Source organism: Zootoca vivipara, chromosome 8 (genome assembly GCF_963506605.1).
Source record: "Zootoca vivipara chromosome 8, rZooViv1.1, whole genome shotgun sequence".
Taxonomy (NCBI): Eukaryota; Metazoa; Chordata; class Lepidosauria; order Squamata; family Lacertidae; genus Zootoca; species Zootoca vivipara.
In genome coordinates this window covers 32,318,642-32,337,956 of record NC_083283.1, presented here as the reverse complement: position 1 = coordinate 32,337,956, position 19,315 = coordinate 32,318,642, and the positions used below count along the sequence as shown (strand labels likewise).

General features: G+C 39.4%; 1 protein-coding gene across 9 annotated transcripts in view; it reads right to left on the bottom strand.

The window, feature by feature from the left end:
* The window catches only part of EYA1 (EYA transcriptional coactivator and phosphatase 1), an 84,487-nt gene that overhangs the window by 26,947 nt on the left and 38,225 nt on the right, over positions 1-19,315 (bottom strand). For 5 of the 9 annotated variants that reach the window (XM_035125086.2, XM_035125091.2, XM_060277753.1 and 2 more), the window contains 5 exons: positions 18,989-19,071; positions 18,416-18,602; positions 16,951-17,093; positions 16,295-16,378; positions 10,330-10,419 (listed from right to left, as the gene is read on the bottom strand). In XM_035125086.2, the coding sequence (XP_034980977.1) occupies positions 10,330-10,419; positions 16,295-16,378; positions 16,951-17,093; positions 18,416-18,602; positions 18,989-19,071 (587 nt within the window). The remainder of the gene's footprint in view (positions 1-10,329; positions 10,420-16,294; positions 16,379-16,950; positions 17,094-18,415; positions 18,603-18,988; positions 19,072-19,315) is intronic. The other 4 variants (XM_035125088.2, XM_035125097.2, XM_035125093.2 and 1 more) reach the window with 1 other exon arrangement.

Here is a 19,315-nt window from a genome sequence, read left to right as displayed (position 1 = left end):
TAAGTATTTACTTTACTGAAAAATTCCATATAAAAACAAGACAAAGGAAAGTATGATAAACCAAATATTTTAGGAAAACAGAAGTGATTAGTTCAAGTCAAATGCCTGCTAAAAAGAGGGGGGAGGAACCAGTTTGCACAGAAGTGGAAGCTGATCAAAGAGTGGGTGATATGGGTATTCCCTGGTAGGAAATACCAGAATTTAGGACAAGTCACAGAAAGGCTCTCTTCAACATTCCAACGAAACACAGCTCAGATGTTGGTTGGAGGTGAAAGAAAACCTCTGCAGAAGGTCTTAATGGGCAAGCAGTCTTCTATAGGGGAGGATGATCCTTCAGTTATCTCAATTCCAAAGCTGTTAAAAGGTTGAAAGGTCACACTCAGCCTTGTGGATTGGGCTTAAAATGAATTAAAACCAATAAAGCCGTTGTAAAAAGGAAGTCATATGTTCTTGATAACCACTTCCAATCAGCAGGCTGGGTGCAGCACTGCATACTACCTAAAGAAGTTTTAGACACCTTTCAAAGGCAGTTCCATGTACAACACTTTGTGGTAGTCTATTTGTGATGTGATGAAATCATCTGACACCATGCCAGATTTGCTTCCTCTAGTGTGCATACTAACCTAAGCTCAACAAAGGTCATATAGGTTCAGAGTTGGATCCAGAGGCACTACCAGACAGCAAGCATGTGCATTGAGAAGAAGTGAACTCATATCACTAGATCAGCAGTTCAATTAACCACCTTTGTCTTGTGTGCATTAAGCTTTAATTTATTTGCTCCCATCCCATCTATTACCAGCCTCCAACACCAGTTCAGCACCTCTACATCTTCCCTCAAATGACAATAGAAAAGATAGTGTGGGGTGCCACATTACAAATTCTTGGATTATTTTATCCAGCAGTTTCAAGTATAAATTAATCATCATAGAGAAACAAGATAAAACTCTCTGAGTGTCAATAGGTGACAACACGCTTGCCTAACCTCATGACCTTCTGAAATTATCCTTCAGGAATTATCAGAACCAGCACTAAAATGTATGTATTAGAACAACGGATTTTCGTAAGTAATCCTTTTCTTAATTAAAAACAAAACAAAACCAAGCAGTAATCAGCTAACACATTCTGCCAAGGCCATAGCATACATAGACTTGCTGTCTTAATTGGTTTTAAATTCTTTTAGCCCATACTTATAGACTACAGCAAGTAAGCCTGATTGATAAGACATGGGATGAATTCTCTTTCTTGTCATTCTCTTTCTAGGTTTCCTGACTGAACAAAATAATCACTGAACTAAATGAAACTCACATAGAAGTTTTATTGTAGTACTCCTGAAACAGAAGAAGACTCTGGGGGCCCTGGATCTAAAGCTCATTCTGGAAGCCTGAATTATACCACTCCTCTTTATTGTTTTCAGACAACTTTGCAAATAACTCTCTCCCAATTAAATACCTAATAGCCCAACATTTCCCATTCTTTCATAACATATATAGAAATGGAAAGTTGCCCAGAGAGTCCAATATGGTCATATTAAATTTCAAAGAGCACACTTGTCAAAAATGAAAAGTAAAGTTAAAAAGGAGAGTGAGAGGAGACACATTTATTTAACAAACTTGTCAAACTGAATCTGAACTAAGAAGTAGTATAAACCTTTATTTTTTCCCCTGCAGATCAAGACTGAACCAGCTAGTTTCTGCAGGCCTGCCAGTTACTGAATCACAACTAAACCAGAATAGTGTTAGTTACAGATGAAACTAGAATTCAACAACAACAGCAGCAGCAGCAGCAGCAGCAGCACAAAGTAATGATCCGACTCCCTGTTTAAAATTCAGCTAGAATGTATACCACAGTTTAGAAAAGGTGCAAATAAGTTTAAGATGATTTGTTTAACAAGCAAGGTCACTACTAGAAACAGGATAATGTAGCAGGTGGACCTTTTGGCTCAATCCAGAACAGTTTTCAGTCTAAGCATGGAATGTTGCAGTAGATGTCCACACTCCGGGGCTTACTACTTCTCTAGTAGTACGTCCCAACTACTCTGTAATGCAGAACACTTCAGCTTCCAGAACTTCTTCCTTATAGTTACTGCAAAACAGGTGTAATGACAGTTCCACCCCTCACTTGCTTCCTTCCCACAAATACCCACCTATCTCATGTTTGCTTTTAATCCTCTTGAATTCTTGCTGCTCCTCATTTAGCTTCCAATTCCAAGTATGAAGACTATAACATTCAGCAGCTGTATCCGCTGAACAGTTCATCTGCTTGAACTGTGCACTTTTCACTCTGTTTTTGTTTTAATAACAGCTCTTCCCTCTTATTGGGTTCTGGACTTAAGTCAGGATATGTCTGTGAACACAGTTTTGTTTTCTCTTCACCCCCTGCTCAATGTACTTCAGGTAGTGATACTTCAGGTACTTTAGGTAGTGATACTTGCAGTGCAATCCCAACCTCTGATCTGAGACCAGGATTAAGGTAGGAGCAACCCTCTTTCAGGCTCCATTAGCCTCTGCCACTGCAGAAGTCCCCACTGCATCCATGGGATCAGGAAGCTACTGCCAATGGTTCTCCCACCAGTGACAGCCTGTGGAAAATCCACAAAACAGGACCTTTCAGAGCAGGACGATTGTACAGCAAAAGAGACAAAAAAAATCTTTTCTTGGAATTCAGCAATTGCTCCATGCTTCTCTGGCCAGGGTTTAGAATTTTTCTGTGGGCAAGAATGGGGAATAAAGTTTTCATGCTTCTTTCTGCAACCACAATGACTGAAAACACATTATCAAATGAACTCTGGTATTTTAGTCATTTAAGCTAATAAAGCTCTTTGTTGCTAGTACCATTTGGCAACTTGGGCTGCCTGTTTGTAGCAAAAAATAAAATAAAAACAAATCTTAAAAACAAGTCATGCCAGATGAATCTCATTTCTTTTTTTTGATAGAGCTAGAAGCTTGGTGGATGAGAGGAATGCTGCGGACATAGTGTATCTTGATTTCAGTAAGACCTTTGACAAAGTACTCTATGATATTCTTGCAGAGAAGCTGGTAAAATGTGGGCTGGATTAGGTAACTGTTAGATGGATTTGTTGCTGGTTGACTTGTAGAACCCAAAAAGTGCTCACAATTGGTTCCTTATCTTCCTAGAAAAAAGTGGCAAGTGGGGTGCCACAGGGTTCTGTTCTGAGCCTACTGTTGTTCAATGTCTTTCTGTGTAACAGACTTCTTTCAAAGATGGTGGACTCTCTTTCCTTGGAGGCTTTTAAAACAGAGTTTGGATGGCCATCTGTCATGGATGCATTAGTAGGGATTTCTGCATTGCAGGTGGTTGGACTAGATGACCCTTGGGGTCCTTTCCCACTCTACAATTCTTTGATACATAGAAAAATAACAAGCACAGTCTCCATTGATTCTAGAATAAAAAGTCACGTGTAAGAAGCCTTGAAATTTGTACGTTTTTGGTTCCTTTCAGCGTCTGTTTCCACACATTTTTAAAAGCAACTGAGTTACAGAGCTATTTTTTTTTGTTTTTTGAAATTAAATGATCAAGACATATCTGTAAATGAAAAACCTAAATCTCTAGCATTCGTTATGTGGACATCATGTGGAGCTCCAAGACTGACAAATTACTTTGAAAATATTTTGTTAAAAAGCAGTATATCAATAGCATCAATAAATAAATATCTAGTATGTATCGTACAGACTGAGCCTAGCTAAGTTGTTTCACAAGTTTTAATGATTTAAATAGGATTTACTTCCAATAAGGTTTGCTTGGAATAAGAAACTTATAGTGTCATGTTATGCATGTTTTTTTCTGAAGCAAGCTTGACTTTGTCTAATGAGGCTTACTTTCTAATAAGCGAATTTAGGATTGCACTTTTTTTTTGCTTTGTATATCTCTGCCACATCTAAATCACCTATCTCAATTACCCCATCAAAAATGTGCACAGTATAGGTATGCTAGCAGGTATGAGTAAGTATAAATTCAGTGTGGATGTATGTGTTTGTGTGTGTAGAAATGAACAAAATACAGTTATATTGGTATGTCTATATTATTTATTTATTTGATTAATTTCATAACATTTGTACAATGAAATAGTAAATTTTATTCCTTTATAGGAAAAAAAAAACCCTCCTCAAACTTACCTACTGGTTAAAGCATTACCAAGACAAAATGTTTACAAAGTAGCAGTGTAAACCACTACTGAGCAATCAGATTTGTCAAATGGCTGAAGACTGCTGTTCTAAGAAAACTTACTTGGAAGCAAATCCCACTGAAAACAATGGGGCTTACTTTCAAGTACACTTGGAGTTAAATGGTTTGTAAGTGGCACCTTATCTGGATAATTAGAAACTCAGCTAAACAGGAACATGGAATAGCACTGCTGTTTACAACAGAATGCTCAGCGTGGTTGGAAATGAGTATCATGGAAAATGTGTAATATGGGTATGAAGACAGGTGGGTTAGTAAGTTGTTTTGAGAGGTAGAGTCATATTATGCAAAAGGAAAACTATACACATGAGAAAGTATTTGAATTTGGTGGACGTGATGTGTGCTTCTCAGCAGCTGCACTAGAAAATGTGTCGCTGCTGCCAAGAGATTGTGCAGATTTGTCTGCTCTATCATACTCCAAAATGCAAAGCTCAGTACTCTGTTATTTTTTTTCCTGATGGTGGAAAGCCCAAGATATAACAAACACACCATATAGATGAAAAGAGTGAAAATTGTATTCCTGCTAATGCACCATGACCACACTGTTTAGGATATTATTCCAGAGGTGTAGACATCCCAAGAGAGAAAATTAAGAAATTAAGAAAACATCTATTCATATAAATTCATTGTCACTGACTGAGTGTGTTGGTGTTTATGCCCAAGAGGTTTGCTTTTATCCTAAATGCTATCTCTGCAAACCCCCAGGCCACATAACAAGCCATCTGTGAAGCTCCTTCAAGTTAAAAACAGAGTTTACAACATATCAGGTGAGAGGGAAGGCAGGCAGGAAGGGTGGGTTGGGGGAAAACGAAAACATTGCAGGGTGGGAAGAATTAGTTGCAAAGAAGCATTTCAGGTCATGCCAGACCAGTGAGAAATGACCAGTGCAGGCAACAAATTCTCCTAGCTGAAGCCAACTTGTATGTATATGGATGCTGCTCTTACACAATACAGTTGACAAACCAAAAGGTCAGATATATTGTATTGCTAGCCCATACATAATTCAGTGCTTTCAGGCAGCCTAATAAGCTGATGCTGAAAACACCCCAGCAGCCGGGGTGTTTATTCATTGTTGCTCAGTGTCTACTTTGATCTATAAAGAAAGAAACTTATATGACCTTACAACTGGTCTGTCTCCAGAGTAGAACAGTGGGTGGCAGGGGGCAGGGAGGACACAGAGTTAAATCCATCACTAAACTGAACTAAAGGAAGGTTCATCCAGTGGTGATTAAATCAAAAGTGACACAAAGCTTTCCCTAGAACTCAATGCAGTGTGGAAACAAACCTGTTTAAGGGGTTTGAAAGGCTCAGATAACTTCCCTGCCATTGTTTTTCATTTTTTTCATGCCTCTACACTTCCTGGTTCTGCCTGAGACCAGATGTGCCAAAATACTCTAATAAAGAGCGTTGTCATAACCCAGCAAGAAGCCGGAAACCCAGGTAATCTTGTAAGCAGAAAAAATGTTTTCATGTTCAAGACATCTGCACATACTTTTCATAAGGACCAAATACTTCTCAAACGCCGTCACATTGCCTATTCAACTATTTATAATGATCACATGAGGTGTAACTATTACTATTCCTTTTCTAGAAACTCCCCCCCCCCTGAAACCTATTGTGGTTTTGCAGTGTAGTGCACATTAAAAATCGTCCACATTTTTCTGACAGAATGTTGTTTTCTGTCCTTTAGAGAGTTAAAAGAAAATGTATAGTTCAGAGAATTACTGTGCAGTTGGTCTTTTTAAAGTTTCTATTCCAAAACTCTGAAGAATTGATGCTTTTGAATTATGGTACTGGAGGAGACTCTTGAGAGTCCCATGGACTGCAAGAAGATCAAACCTATCCATTCTGAAGGAAATCAGCCCTGAGTGCTCACTGGAAGGACAGATCCTGAAGCTGATGCTCCAATACTTTGGTCACCTCATGAGAAGAGAAGACTCCCTGGAAAAGACCCTGATGTTGGGAAAGATTGAGGGCACAAGGAGAAGGGGACGACAGAGGATGAGATGGTTGGACAGTGTTCTCGAAGCCACCAACGTGAATCTGACCAAACTGTGGGAGGCAGTGGAAGACAGGAGTGCCTGGCATGCTCTGGTCCATGGGGTCACAAAGAGTCGGACACAACTATACGACTAAACAACAACATTCCAAAACTATTATCTAGAATATAAATGTCCACTCTACCACAATTCTGCAGGACCACAACTAACATAAAAGAATTACAGTATTAGTGAAATAATTTACTAAAGGCACAGCCACATATTATGAAAACAAGGGGCTGCCACTGAAAACAGCATCATCACCACCACTGCCATAATCATTCTTAATCACCATCATCGATTTCTTAATCAGCTTCTAAACAACCATCTCAAGGTGATTTACACATAATACTATTAAAAACAGTTAAAAACACATAAAGATCAAATGCATGTAAAACAAGACTAAAACCCTAACAGGTCGAAACTTGTGATAAAGAACCATTTATCCAGCCAGAAAAGCCTGTCAGAACAAAAGTTCCCACTTGTTTCTGGAAAGTGCAGATAATGGAAACCTGTTGTATCTCAACAGGAATGCTATTCCATAGAACAAGGGAAGCCACACTAAAAGTGCTGCTCTGAATTATTGCACAACATGGGTGATCCTTGGAATTTGCATACGAAGTGCTCCTGCACTCCACATCAATATAAGGTAGTTACTGGGTCCAACATCCTTTTTGAGGTGTGGCAATAGAACTGTGCATAATATTTTTAGGAATGTACAATGTGATCACAAATTCACATGCTGAAATGGACTGACTGAAACTGCTTTTGAAATGTCACCATATTTTCAAAAGCAACTTACAGTGTGAGTTGAGAAGATGCTACTCAGGAAACTCAGCTCACAAGCCCTTTGTGGCATGCAAAGTAAAATCCAAAATTCTCCATTTATGTTGCCAGCGTTTTGTCATAACCACTAAACTTATAGTTAATTTCTATTGACATCAGTTGTAGTTGCAAGAAGTTACAAGGCTTTACATATGTATACATGTAGATTTATGGTTGGGTAAAACAAAAGAAAACACTATAAACTATTGGACGTAGGCTTAGGATATGATACTATTTTTTATAGCTTGTATAAAATTGAATGCAACCAAAAATACATATACAGCCTTGAAAAGTAAGGACCCTTGTTATTTTCTTTTTTGGAAGAATAACAATCCAATACATGTCATTCAATACCAAAACAATAAATGTCTTTAACATTAAATTGCATTATTGAAAACACTTGCAAATGTATGAATTCTTGCATTTTAAATGTGAAGAAATAAATACTTCACTAAGGAATGAAAGAAAAAATAAAGCACATTTAAATAATTTTATTACATTCTTAAGTTGCCAATTCATCTGTGAGTAGTTTCTTTGCAGATGAAAAGAATTCAAAATATAGGACAGATGTTTGAGAAACCACATTTAAGGTTCCTCACACACTAGCATTTTTCAAATGATATTGGCTCATCTATTAAATAAGGTGTATTTTGCTTGATTTTTTAGAAAAGGAAACATCAGGAAATATTTAAAGGCCAATTGCTGCCAATTAACTTTGATCAGCAAAAGTTGTATTTGAATCTTTTGGATTCTTTTGCCTGTCTGGAATAACATACATTTATAAATTCTAACAAAACAACAATGTGATGATTAATGCCTGTTGGCAGTCCTGCCACAAGCTTGTTTAATGGTTGGATTTTAAATAAACAGCTGTCTTTATTATGATGGGAGCAAAACTTGTTTTAATATATTCTTTTCTTTTTATGATAATAACAACAGAAATTGCCTTTCCCATTGTAAGATTAAACAGGCAACCCACTTCACTGGAAGTTTATGTAAAAAGTTCCAAAAAGATGGATACAAAAGTAACAGCATTGAAGACTGAAATGGGTTCCCATTTTTCTTTTTCTTTTTTCAGTTCATGTAATAGTTCTACTGCTGAAATCCTTCTGATCACAGAGGTCACTGCTGCTGTATTCAGCTAGTTCTTTGTTCACATTTCATTACTCACATGGGAAGGTCTACTGACAAGCTGAAAACAACCACCACAATCAACTACGAATGTCTATGAATTGGTGTTCATACAAGACTTGAATGACTAACGAAAAGAAGTGGAACAAGCTCTATGTACTATGTAGGGCTGTGCAATATATCAATATATCACCCAGGAATGGTACGTGGGGGCAGACCCAGGGCCGGTGCTAGGGTTTTTGGCGCCCTAGGCGAGGTCACCTTCTGGCGCCCCCCCCTCCCAGTGTGAATGGCAGGAGGGATGAAAGGGGCACAGAGCCCATGTTGCTGGCCTGAGCAGCGGCCGCTGTCTCCGTGCCGCTGCCGGCGCCGCTTCCTTCCTGCTCTCGGCCGCTTCTGGCTGCTTCCTCCCGCTTGGCCCAGAGCTGCGGGCACCTCTGGGCCGAGCGGGAGGAAGCGGCCGAAAGCGGCCGAGAGCAGAAAAGAAGCGGTGCCGGCAGCGGCACGGAGACAGCGGCCGCTGCTGTTGTGTGCGCCTTCTGGAGGCTGGCCTGGGCGGCGGACGCTGTCTCCGTGCCGCTGCCGGCGCCGCTTCCTTTCTGCTCTCGGCCGCTTCCCGCTCGGCCCAGGGGTGCTCCTGCAGCCAATCAGAAGCTGCGGGCGCCTCTGGGCTGAGCGGGAGGAAGCGGCCGGAAGTGGCCGAGAGCAGGAAAGAAGCAGCGCCGGCAGCGGCACGAAGACAGTGTCCGCCGCCCAGGCCAGCCTCCAGAAGGCGCGCACAGCGGTGGCGGCGGCCTCAGAGGAGGATCGCCTCCCGTGCCCTCCTCCCCACAGTGCCCTTGTTCACCAGGTGCCCTGGCACCCCCCAGCCCGAGCCTAGGGACGGCCCTGCAGGCAGTGGTGGGTGGCGGGCTGGCCAACGCAACGCCCCTCAATTTCGGCGCTCTAGGCAGTGGCCTAGTTTGCCTTTATTAGCGTGCCGGCCCTGGGCAGACCGCAATGACAGCTTCATTCAGTGGTATATCACTGGTGAAACCGTCACTGCTCTTGAGTTCCTCTGCCTCCAGTGCCCAGTGGAACAGAGGGAGAAACAAACAAGCTGGGAGCTGGAGGCAGAGGAACTTAAGCCCCAGCAGTTTCAGCAGCAATATACCGCAATGTTTAAGACCCAACATCGCCCAGCCCTAGTCCTATGCAAAAACACCATTTTAATAAGTAGCTGAGTCTACCAATTATTCAACATTAATTATTTTCCTTGGGTTAAAAGACAAGACTTCCTCCCAGAGGTTTGCAATTGAGAAAGAGACATACACCTAGTGATCATTAAGAAGGCAGTAAGGTTTAATATTCAATTGTATGCATAAACAATTATGTTCTGATGTTTGAACTTGTGTACTTTGATCAAAATTACAATAACTGAATAAGATATAGCCATCAACACTCCAAACAACTTTTCCAGCTACTAAATGTGGAAGTGTAACACATTACAACTGATATTTTGTGTGAGCAAATATATTCACGCAGCCCTTGTGCAGCATATTTCCTGATTATCCAACATACTGTTTTCAAGATGTTGCAGGCCTACAGCTCCTATCATCCCTGACCACTGGCTATGCTGGTTCGAGTTGATGTGAATTGGAGTACCCCTGCCATATTCAAGCAAATAAGCATTTCTGAGAGGTCAAAACAACCCTCACTCCGATGTTGATGGCTGGTGTGTGTAGGGCTAGGATGGCACATAGGTGTCACCAATGGTAGGACTTTGCTGCATCGGGGAGGCTCCAGCTGCATCCTGGTGAGTGGAAAGCTACTGCCAAAAATTCTGCTGCCATCACCAGCAAGTAGAAAGCCCAGAAATTGGAACTTTTCATGGGTAGCGAACCACCAGGTCAGGAGCACCCCAAACCGTCCAGATCCCCTGAAGGGTCTGATCTTTGGGCCTGTCAGCTACACCAACCTGGAATGAAAAGTGGGGAGAAACCCTCCTCATTTTCTGCCAAGGCTGGTATGAACTGAAGTGACATTGCGGATCCAGTGTTATTTTCCTCCCTTGCGCCACTTATGGTTGCCCTCCACAAGCCTATAAAAAGAAACTAATAGTAAATTTTGTATTGATAGAACTATAATTACTTACTTCTAAATCATTAAAGAATAGATGTGTGTCTGCCAAGTTGAAAATCATCTCCTCCATCCTCAGTCCCAAGGAAACAGAAGTAGGGGGGTCCTCAAAGAAAAAAATAACAATTATAGTCGGTAATGTATAGAAAGGAAGCCTAGAATTCTACAATTCTCTGCCACCCAAACCAGTCTATGAGCCCAGATCTTGCATTTATTTATTTAGGTTATTTATACATTGAAGCCAGATGTGTTCAGAGGGAGGAAAGGGCTTCTTTGATCCAGCTTCCTACTCCCATTCCCCCTCCTCCTGTTCCTCCAGAGTCTGCCATCCTGGGTCTGAGCCCAAAGGTGCTCCAATGAAGTACTGTTGTTGCTGCAGTAGTTAGGATGTGGGATACTGTGGACTAGAGCAGTTTGGGCTGCTGTACATGGTGTGGAGGGGTATGAAGCGATTTGCTAAAAAGGTAGGCCAGGAAAGATCCTATGCATGGGTGTGTGTGTTTTTGGTGGAGGTCACTGTAGTCTAATTGAATAGAAATACGAAGCTTCCTTATACTTTGGCAAACCTTTGTTTCATAGGTCCTCAGGGGAGTTTCCTCAGCTCTGCTACATGAGCTCAATTCTGGAAAAATACTAGGAGCTGAACCAGAACCTTCCACATATATTCTGAAATAGATCTATGGACTCCTCCCAAAATACTACACAATAAATTTAAGGACTCTAATAAAATACTAATCATTCAACTATAGCCCACCCATATGGAGAAGTAATCTATAGGGTTTTTTTATTCATGTACAACACACTTTAATTGCTCTACAGACATTACCATAACAAGTTACTTCTTACTGATCTAATAAAATCAGAATGTGCTCAGCATTGTGGTTTGCAAATACAATACAGATGTGTGTTTTTAATATACATTATTAATCTATGAATTGCAACAGGGCCCTAGTATATACATAGGGCATGCAATTTAACAAAAAATATTTTTCAAGGTCATGAACATGAAAACATAATTTTGAAAGAATAGGTTATATATTTGAAAAAGCTAATAAATAAACTAGATTGGGATAGATATCTCCCACATTAATCTATCATTTGTTTGGCAATAACTTCCCAGAGTGTTTCAACATAAATGCTTTAAGTTCATTAAAACAACAAAATACAACTATTTTGTACTTAATGTTCTGATGTGTTTAGGTAATTTTGCAACTCTGAATATATTGATAAAGAAAAATGAGGCTTGAAACCTAACATGGCTGCCCATCCAAGTGGGGGGGAAAGAACAATGCTAAGAACAGGACAAAATTTATAAACATTATTTATTTATAATATATGTATATGTATGTGTTTGTGTTTGTGTGTATATCTATATTTCACAGGGAAGGGTAATAGATCAGAGCTAGAGCATATGCTTTGAATGAAAAAGCTTCAGGGTCTGAAAAGACTTGAGTATGAATTCCTGGAGACATACTGCTAGCCACTGTAGACAATATGGAGGAAGATGGATCAATGAACTGACTCAGTATTAAGCATGTTTCTATATTATAAAAGATACATTCCAGTCTGGTTTCTCATTCCAATTCTAACTACTATTTCCAGGACTACATTTCTTTGATTAGTTTATTCCCTTTTCTCCTGCATCACAGAGCAGAATCCTATTATTATGAATAACCTCACTTTCCTAACTACAGTCTCTGGAACAGCAATATTGCAAAGTAATAATAATAATAATAATAATATATTTTTGCCACTACAAAGAATCTATAGAGATAAATTTCTCACTGTTCTCCTAGATTCTCTCTGTTCCCAAACCAAACTGCACTGACTCAAGCAATCTACAGGATAAAGATTTTTTTTTTTAAAAAAAGGTCTTGTGCTTGAAATCCCTGTGTACACTTAACACAAGTACAATGGTGTATAGGGTTGATGTAATCAAATACTACAACCCAAGTCCTCTTTTGCTATTCAGAACCATTAATTTCCAAATAATTACTGGGAACTGAAAGTTAAGAAAAACTACCATCCATTGTAAGTTTATTAGGATTTGTAGTTCAATGGAATGTCTAATAAGATATAAAGGTGCAAATCTCATGTGAATGTTCAGGTTAAAAGGGGAAATACCAGTGTGATGGACCACATATTCTTTTCTTGAACATGGAAGTCAGCATACAAAAACTATCAGTATGTGATTTTAAAATGTTCACTCTCTTTGTTCTGTGGGTAAGAAGTAGTTGAAAAACAGGAAAGTTCACTTATTGTACGTGTCTTGGCTTATTTTCCAGTTAAGCTGGAAAGCCACAATTGAAGACTTCTGTGAAAGAGAGTTTTTGTTTCCCCTCCCCTCTTCACAGAACATTAAAGCACACATAAGAATCTCTTAGAATTAAATCAGGTAGGGTTCCCTGCCCCCAAGAGAAAATAACTTTTCTGATCAGGATTGCAAAAATTCAAATACCATTAAGGTGGTTAAGATATCATGCTAAACCATTATTTGGAGGTACATGAATGAGTTGTCAAGGAGCCTTGGTTAGCACTCTTCCTTCTTTTATACTCTTGCACATGGCAATTCCCTACCTCCTTTAATCTGAACTATGATTTTTGTTGTCCTGCAAATCAGATTTAACACTAGGATATGGCAGTGAAATGGGAAAAGTGGAGAATGGACAAACCAAAATTGCTCATTCATATAGTACCAAACCATGGTTTGATGTTACATCTGAACCATTTAATGTGGCAACTTTTCTTAGCGTCTTTCATGTTATGCAGCAATCGATTTTTAAAATAGTTTCAAATAATCATTCACGAAGCACTTGGCATAGACCACCTTGTGGTGCATGCCAGCTGCTAATGCTGTAAGAGGTGATTTGATTAGAGACACAAATCTGCAGAAGGCATCTCTCTTTGTAAACATTTGAAGAATGTATCCAGCACTTCCACACTTTCTTTTTTAGCACAGCTATTGATCATTTTTTTTGAATGAAATCTAAACATCTATATTTAAGATAGTACTTATATTGCAGAGAAATTGCTTTTGCCCTGTGGCCAAATGACAGTATTTTGTTAATGAGAAAATACACACACATCCTCTCCAGCCACATCTATTGCCATCATGATTGGTGTGAGAAATGTGAAATGTGAATCTCATAATCACCCCATGGCTAGCATCCACAACATCAGTTAGTGGTATTTTTTGTTGTTGTGAAACACTTCAGTTTGTCAGATATATTTGTTATAACGCTATCATTTTTTATTTTATTTTTTAAAATGAGCTATTTAGATCCATCTTAAAAGGTCTAAAAATATAATGCATCAAACCTGGACTTCTTCACTTCCACCCACTACTATGGCAGAATTACTGAAGAAGATAAAATGGTAATTTTGATCAGTGCCACTTGACTTGTCACTGTAAGTTTGTTGCTTTGCTTCTTTTCTTCCTCTCATTGAAACAGAGCAATAGAGCTCTAACAGCAATATCACACCTGATTTAAATGTGATGCTGGGTATATAAATGCAAATCACTCATGCAATGTTACATGTGGCCAGCATCTTATTTAAATCAAATGCCACTTTGTATATGTGCAGTATTAATACACTTGCACAGTGTACACCTGGGGAGCACTGCTCACTGATGCTGCATTCACTGGTGTCTGTAACCCTAGCATTACTTATAAAATGAACACCAGATTTTGGGCAAACTGTAGAATGCACATTCGTGACACTTCTCAGCAAAAAGTTGTTGTCCTGAATTGGCCAATTCCTTTTTGCTCTGTGCTGCATTCTAATGAGCACATGAGGTTTTGTTTGCTGTTGCTTCTTTCATTCGGGGGATGAATCAAATTTCACTCTAACACACTATAGTATGAGAAACTCGTGCAGCACAGCAATCTGGACCCTGGGCCAGGGAGCAACAAGGTGGACTAGAGGACTGACTGCCAAATCCCAAAACTTGCTGCATTGAACCAGCCAGGGCATTGAAGTGCCTCCCTGCTCCCACCCCCGTTTTTCACTATATAACTGGAATAGCAGAGAAGATCTAGGATCAAGCCCTTTAGGAGATCCCAAGCTGTCAGCTTGGGATCCACTGATAGGAAAACAACCAAACATGGCAACTACAGCAGAGCCTCTCCAACTGGTGGCAAATGGAGGCAACCAAACAGAAGACTACACAATATCCTAATCACCAGCACCCCAGACATCAACATCAAGAGAGATCAGGATTGCACTGTCAGCAATACAATATACAAAAAACACACACCACCCTTTTGATGAGAAGGAAAAAAACTCCTACAGCAAACACGGAAAAGCTTGATTGTGCTCCTAAACTTTTATCTAGCCTTTGTAAGAACAGCACTTTATACTAAGAACAAGAGAGACAGAGATTACGTTGACTAATATTTTAAGGGTAGATTGCAGTGCTTTATCACATCATAATTCTGAAGCATGTCAGAGATATACACATGAGCCCATTTATTTAATAGCAGGATAGCTTTGACATACACACATCAAAAGTTATTTATTCAGTTCTCTATAGATTAAATTGCTTGATCTATCTTAAAGTATTGGAGGCAATTTCAGTGCTTTTTTCAATTAAAATATTTCTTTCCACTGATTCATACAGTGCAAGCACTCTTTTTTGGGACATCTGCCATAGCAAACTCCCTTTCATAATCTTATACATACCAGTAGTTATTTACTTTCACTCAACATAGTAATAGGGACAACATAATCATTTCTTTCCTAGTATATTATCAATTTAATTGGGGTGGCAAAAACTTCCTCACATCCCAAGGTCCAGTAGGGGAATTATGGGGCAGTAATGCTATTCAAGGGGAAAAGTTTTAGAATATTAGGAGAGGGTGATAGTTGGGCCTAGCACTGTGGGAGCAGCTGCAGCACTACTCTTTCCGGTGCATTGGGATACTGTGAAAAGTCCTAGACCTAGACTGTGTGGGAGGAAACCATGCTGCAGCTGTTCCCATACCAGTGTCAATCCTTGGAGAACAGGGGAAGCACTATAGCTCAGTGATAGAGGCTCTGTTTGCATGCAGAAGGTCTCAGGTTCAGTCCATGGCAGCTCCATGTAGGAATGAGAGTCCTGCCTGAAACCCCAGAGAGCCACAGCCAGTCAGTATTGAGCTAGACAGACCACTGGTTTGACTCAGTATAAGGCAGCTTCATAGGTTTAAAACTGGACTAATGTAATGGGAAGAGCCATAGAATATGATCTTCCTGCATGGTATGAAACTTCTTATGTCATAGGGCCCCTGAAGTCAGGTCATTTATGTGGTTAATCCAAATAAATGTGGTTAAAATAGTGCAAATAACCCATCATTTTTCCAACTGCAGAAAGGCCAATTAAAAAGCTGATGGGAAATTAAACTGGAAATTGCAGAATAGCAACCAAATGCTGATGATGTCTTATAACCTCTGTGTGAACATAATAGCATGAATGCTCAGCTGGGAAGCTCCCAGAGATAGTAATAAGAATCTTAAGGGTAATTCTGCAAATTAAGGCCAAAAGCTTAACTAGTCCAACATGGTGTTTCTGACAGTGACCAAAAAGATACCTATGGGAAGCAATCAAGAAGCATATGAGTGCAATACCCATCCTCTGCTGTTTCCCCAGTGGCTGATATTCAAATCATGCAAATATTGGTTGGTTTGTTAATAGAATATAATTATCTAATTCCTCACTTCTAGTTTATAAACATGGTCAAATAATTCTGTAGGAGAAAACCTACAGAAGTTTTGGGATTTACTCCTGAGGAAACCACGGGATTACACTGATAATTAGATCAAAGGATTTATGATCTGACAATCTTATATTCTACTAATTTTGTTTTTGTGCCACCAGCACTGAAAGCCTGGATGGGAACCATTAGACAGTTCTCCTACTTTACTTTTTACTTCACTACCACACCATACTATAGATTCTTTCTGCACAAACACATATAGACGTTGACTGTCATGGTACTTACTCTCCCATATCTGTTAGCATAGGATCCTGTAAGCAAGGAATGGAAAATGATGATTGTCTCATCCAAATCCCAAATGAATACTCTCTGTAAAAAGATAACCAAATCAATGGGTCCCTCTGTAAAGTTGATAATTAAAATAGGAAAAAAAGCTTTGATCAATGGATGTACATGTGAACAAACTATTCTGAATGTTGTACCATAAGAAAGCTATCCTTTCTTACTATTTTAGAGAAACAATACATTTCAGAACGACGTCAATAAGTAATATAACATCTAACATACTTTTCTATTAAGAATTAACATTTGGAGGGTGACTGGTTTCCTATCCCTGCAGTAGATTTTAGGGAGGAAGCAGTAGAAGTGTTGCAGTGATGCCTTGGGTAGCTATTACCTCTCAGCAAGCAGGGGACACAATCTAGGGGGGAGAAATTTTGAAGGGGATGGAAACTCCCTTGTGAGAAAGGTCAAAATATAAGACTAAGTAGGAGTGGAATGGTTTTTAGCTGGAGTTTATAGTTTTGCTTTGCTTTGCTTTTGAGGATTTTCATGTGCTGGAATTTGGTTTTATGCATCTCTTAGCCTGGTATGCTGTAACTCACTCCAATGCTTCTGAAGAGTATGAGAGATAAATAAAATAGCTACTTCATATACAATACCTCTAGGTCGGAATCAGGCGGTGGTGAAGGATTATTATTCCTTCTGCCTCGACCACGTGATTTGCCATCTGAGCTGCGACGCAACCTTTCTGCTTCAGAATCTTTGATGGGTGTTGCTGGGCTGTGGATTGTACTGTACTCTGCTTCAGAAGAAAAAATTGCTTATATTTTAGTTTAGTTGTAGTTCTTTGATTTTTGTTTCTCTTTAAGTATGATGCACTGAAATGGCCACACAAAGTTTTGGTGTACTTTTGTAATATATTACCATATGTATTTATGTTACTAGTGGTACACTAATTCCTGGAAGTCAGAATTCTTCCTAACCCAAATATATACAACAATGAAGTCAACTGAAAGTTCTCCTTTCCAATACTTGGAGAGGTTATTACTTAAAAAACAAAACATCCTCCAGCTTCCAAGAATTCATAGAACATAAGCCGGCCAAAAGTTAACCTAAAAGCTCACTGATTCCTGTAAACTTTGTTCTTTGCTCTCTCATATTCTTGGCTCTTGAAATCAGTTTAAAGCTAGTTTAGAATTAGTTTAAAACTACGTCTTCTGTGGAGAACTTTCAGCTTAAATTTCAGAGTGTGGAGGAAGTAGGGCACCAACATCTCTGATAAATATTATGGGGCAAAGAGGGTCAAATGGGATGGGATAAAACTCACTGCTGCAGCTTCTCTGAGTGACTATCATCCAGTGGCCACCATTCTCCCCAAGCCCTCTGGATTGATGCTTAGTGATGACTGGAACATCTGGGGATTATTATAGCTAAATATGGACTTGCAACTTGCAGTCAAGCTTTTCAGTGCAATCCAACTCAAATGTCCCACTGTGTTCAGTGGCATCTACTCCAAATAAATGTACGCAGGGTTGCAGATGGACTAAGCAATCCTAATGAAGTTCTTACACATCCTTTTTTTTTTTGGCTGTGCCTGTTCCAGGCTGGTCCAATTAAGATGCCCTAAAATGGGAAAGTTCTTTAGGGGATCTGCAGAGCTGTGACCTGAAACGTCCCATTTCAGGACTTCCCACCAGCTACCATGGATGGTAGTTTCACACCCACCTGGGCAACACTTGGGGTTCATGCTACAGTGGAGCCACCAGCAGCAGCAGCGCCACCAGAGAAGCCATGGTGTGCCATGCTTACCCCACCTACCAGTCATCAACACTGGGACGGTCACGATGGCAAATATTAACTAAAGTTTGAGTAATGAGCTCAACATCTGAAAAGACTATAACACATCTTGTAATCTGTGTTTTTACTTTTTAATGCTGGTGTTTATAAATTATTTGATGTGGTAACTATAGGAAAACCTGTATTTAAAAACTCACTGCTGTCCATTTACCCCTTGCTGAGCCAGTCCTTTCTTAATAAGTGGCACCATACATTCAGAATTCTTCTAAAAATACATTTCAAGTGCCAAATTGTGGCCTATAGGTACAATCAAATCTATGCATTTACCTGCTGTAGGATCTGCAACTGCTTGATTTGTGATGCCAGATGGTGGTTCTTGAAGCTGGTATGTCGCATTGGAAGAAGGGGTTGTTGGACTGGTATTGCTGCTTGTCATATAATGCGACGGATATGGAGAACTGTTATAATACTGTGCGTATTGACCTTGGCCAAAGCTGGGGTAAGAAGGATACTCCTACCACAGTAGAGAAAAAAAGCTGTATTAGAGACTTTCCCATCAACATGCTGCTTACTTTTTGGTGTGCGTTCCAAAATGTAAGTGCAAACAGATGCCTCAATTTCTCTGCCATCTTGGATTTTGCAGAGTAGGAAATCACAACCATTATTTATTTTGCATAAATAGGAAATTGAATTTTAGAAAAAACTATATCAGAATTGGGTATAAATATCATCCTGACATTTTTAAGGCAATAAAGAGGGGCTGTTACAACTAACATTAAGGTAATCTTCAAAATTCTAAAGAACTTCAAGGTTTTATGTAGAATTACAGCTATGAGTTGTATTATCTTTCTCAAAACACACTTTTGGCACCCTGTCATTAAATTATTTTCATATATTTACCTGTTGCGAACTGTTAAATCCCGTAGAATTTGTAAGTGAATTGTTTCCAGCATATATTCCAGATGATGTTGTGAAACTGCTTCCTGAAACAGAACAAAAAAGGAAGAAAGTTTATATGAATAGTCAATACAATGTCTCTAAAAAGAACAACACAACAAATCAACAGTGATAAAACAGAATTTTTCATATGCTGGTACAATAAGTAATCTACTGTGTCATAGGTAAGATTATACTGTGAATGAAATGATAAATCATTACTTCCAGGGCTCTAGATTATGTGAAAGCTAAAAAGTTATTCAAATGGAATGTATGAAGAGTAGAATCAGA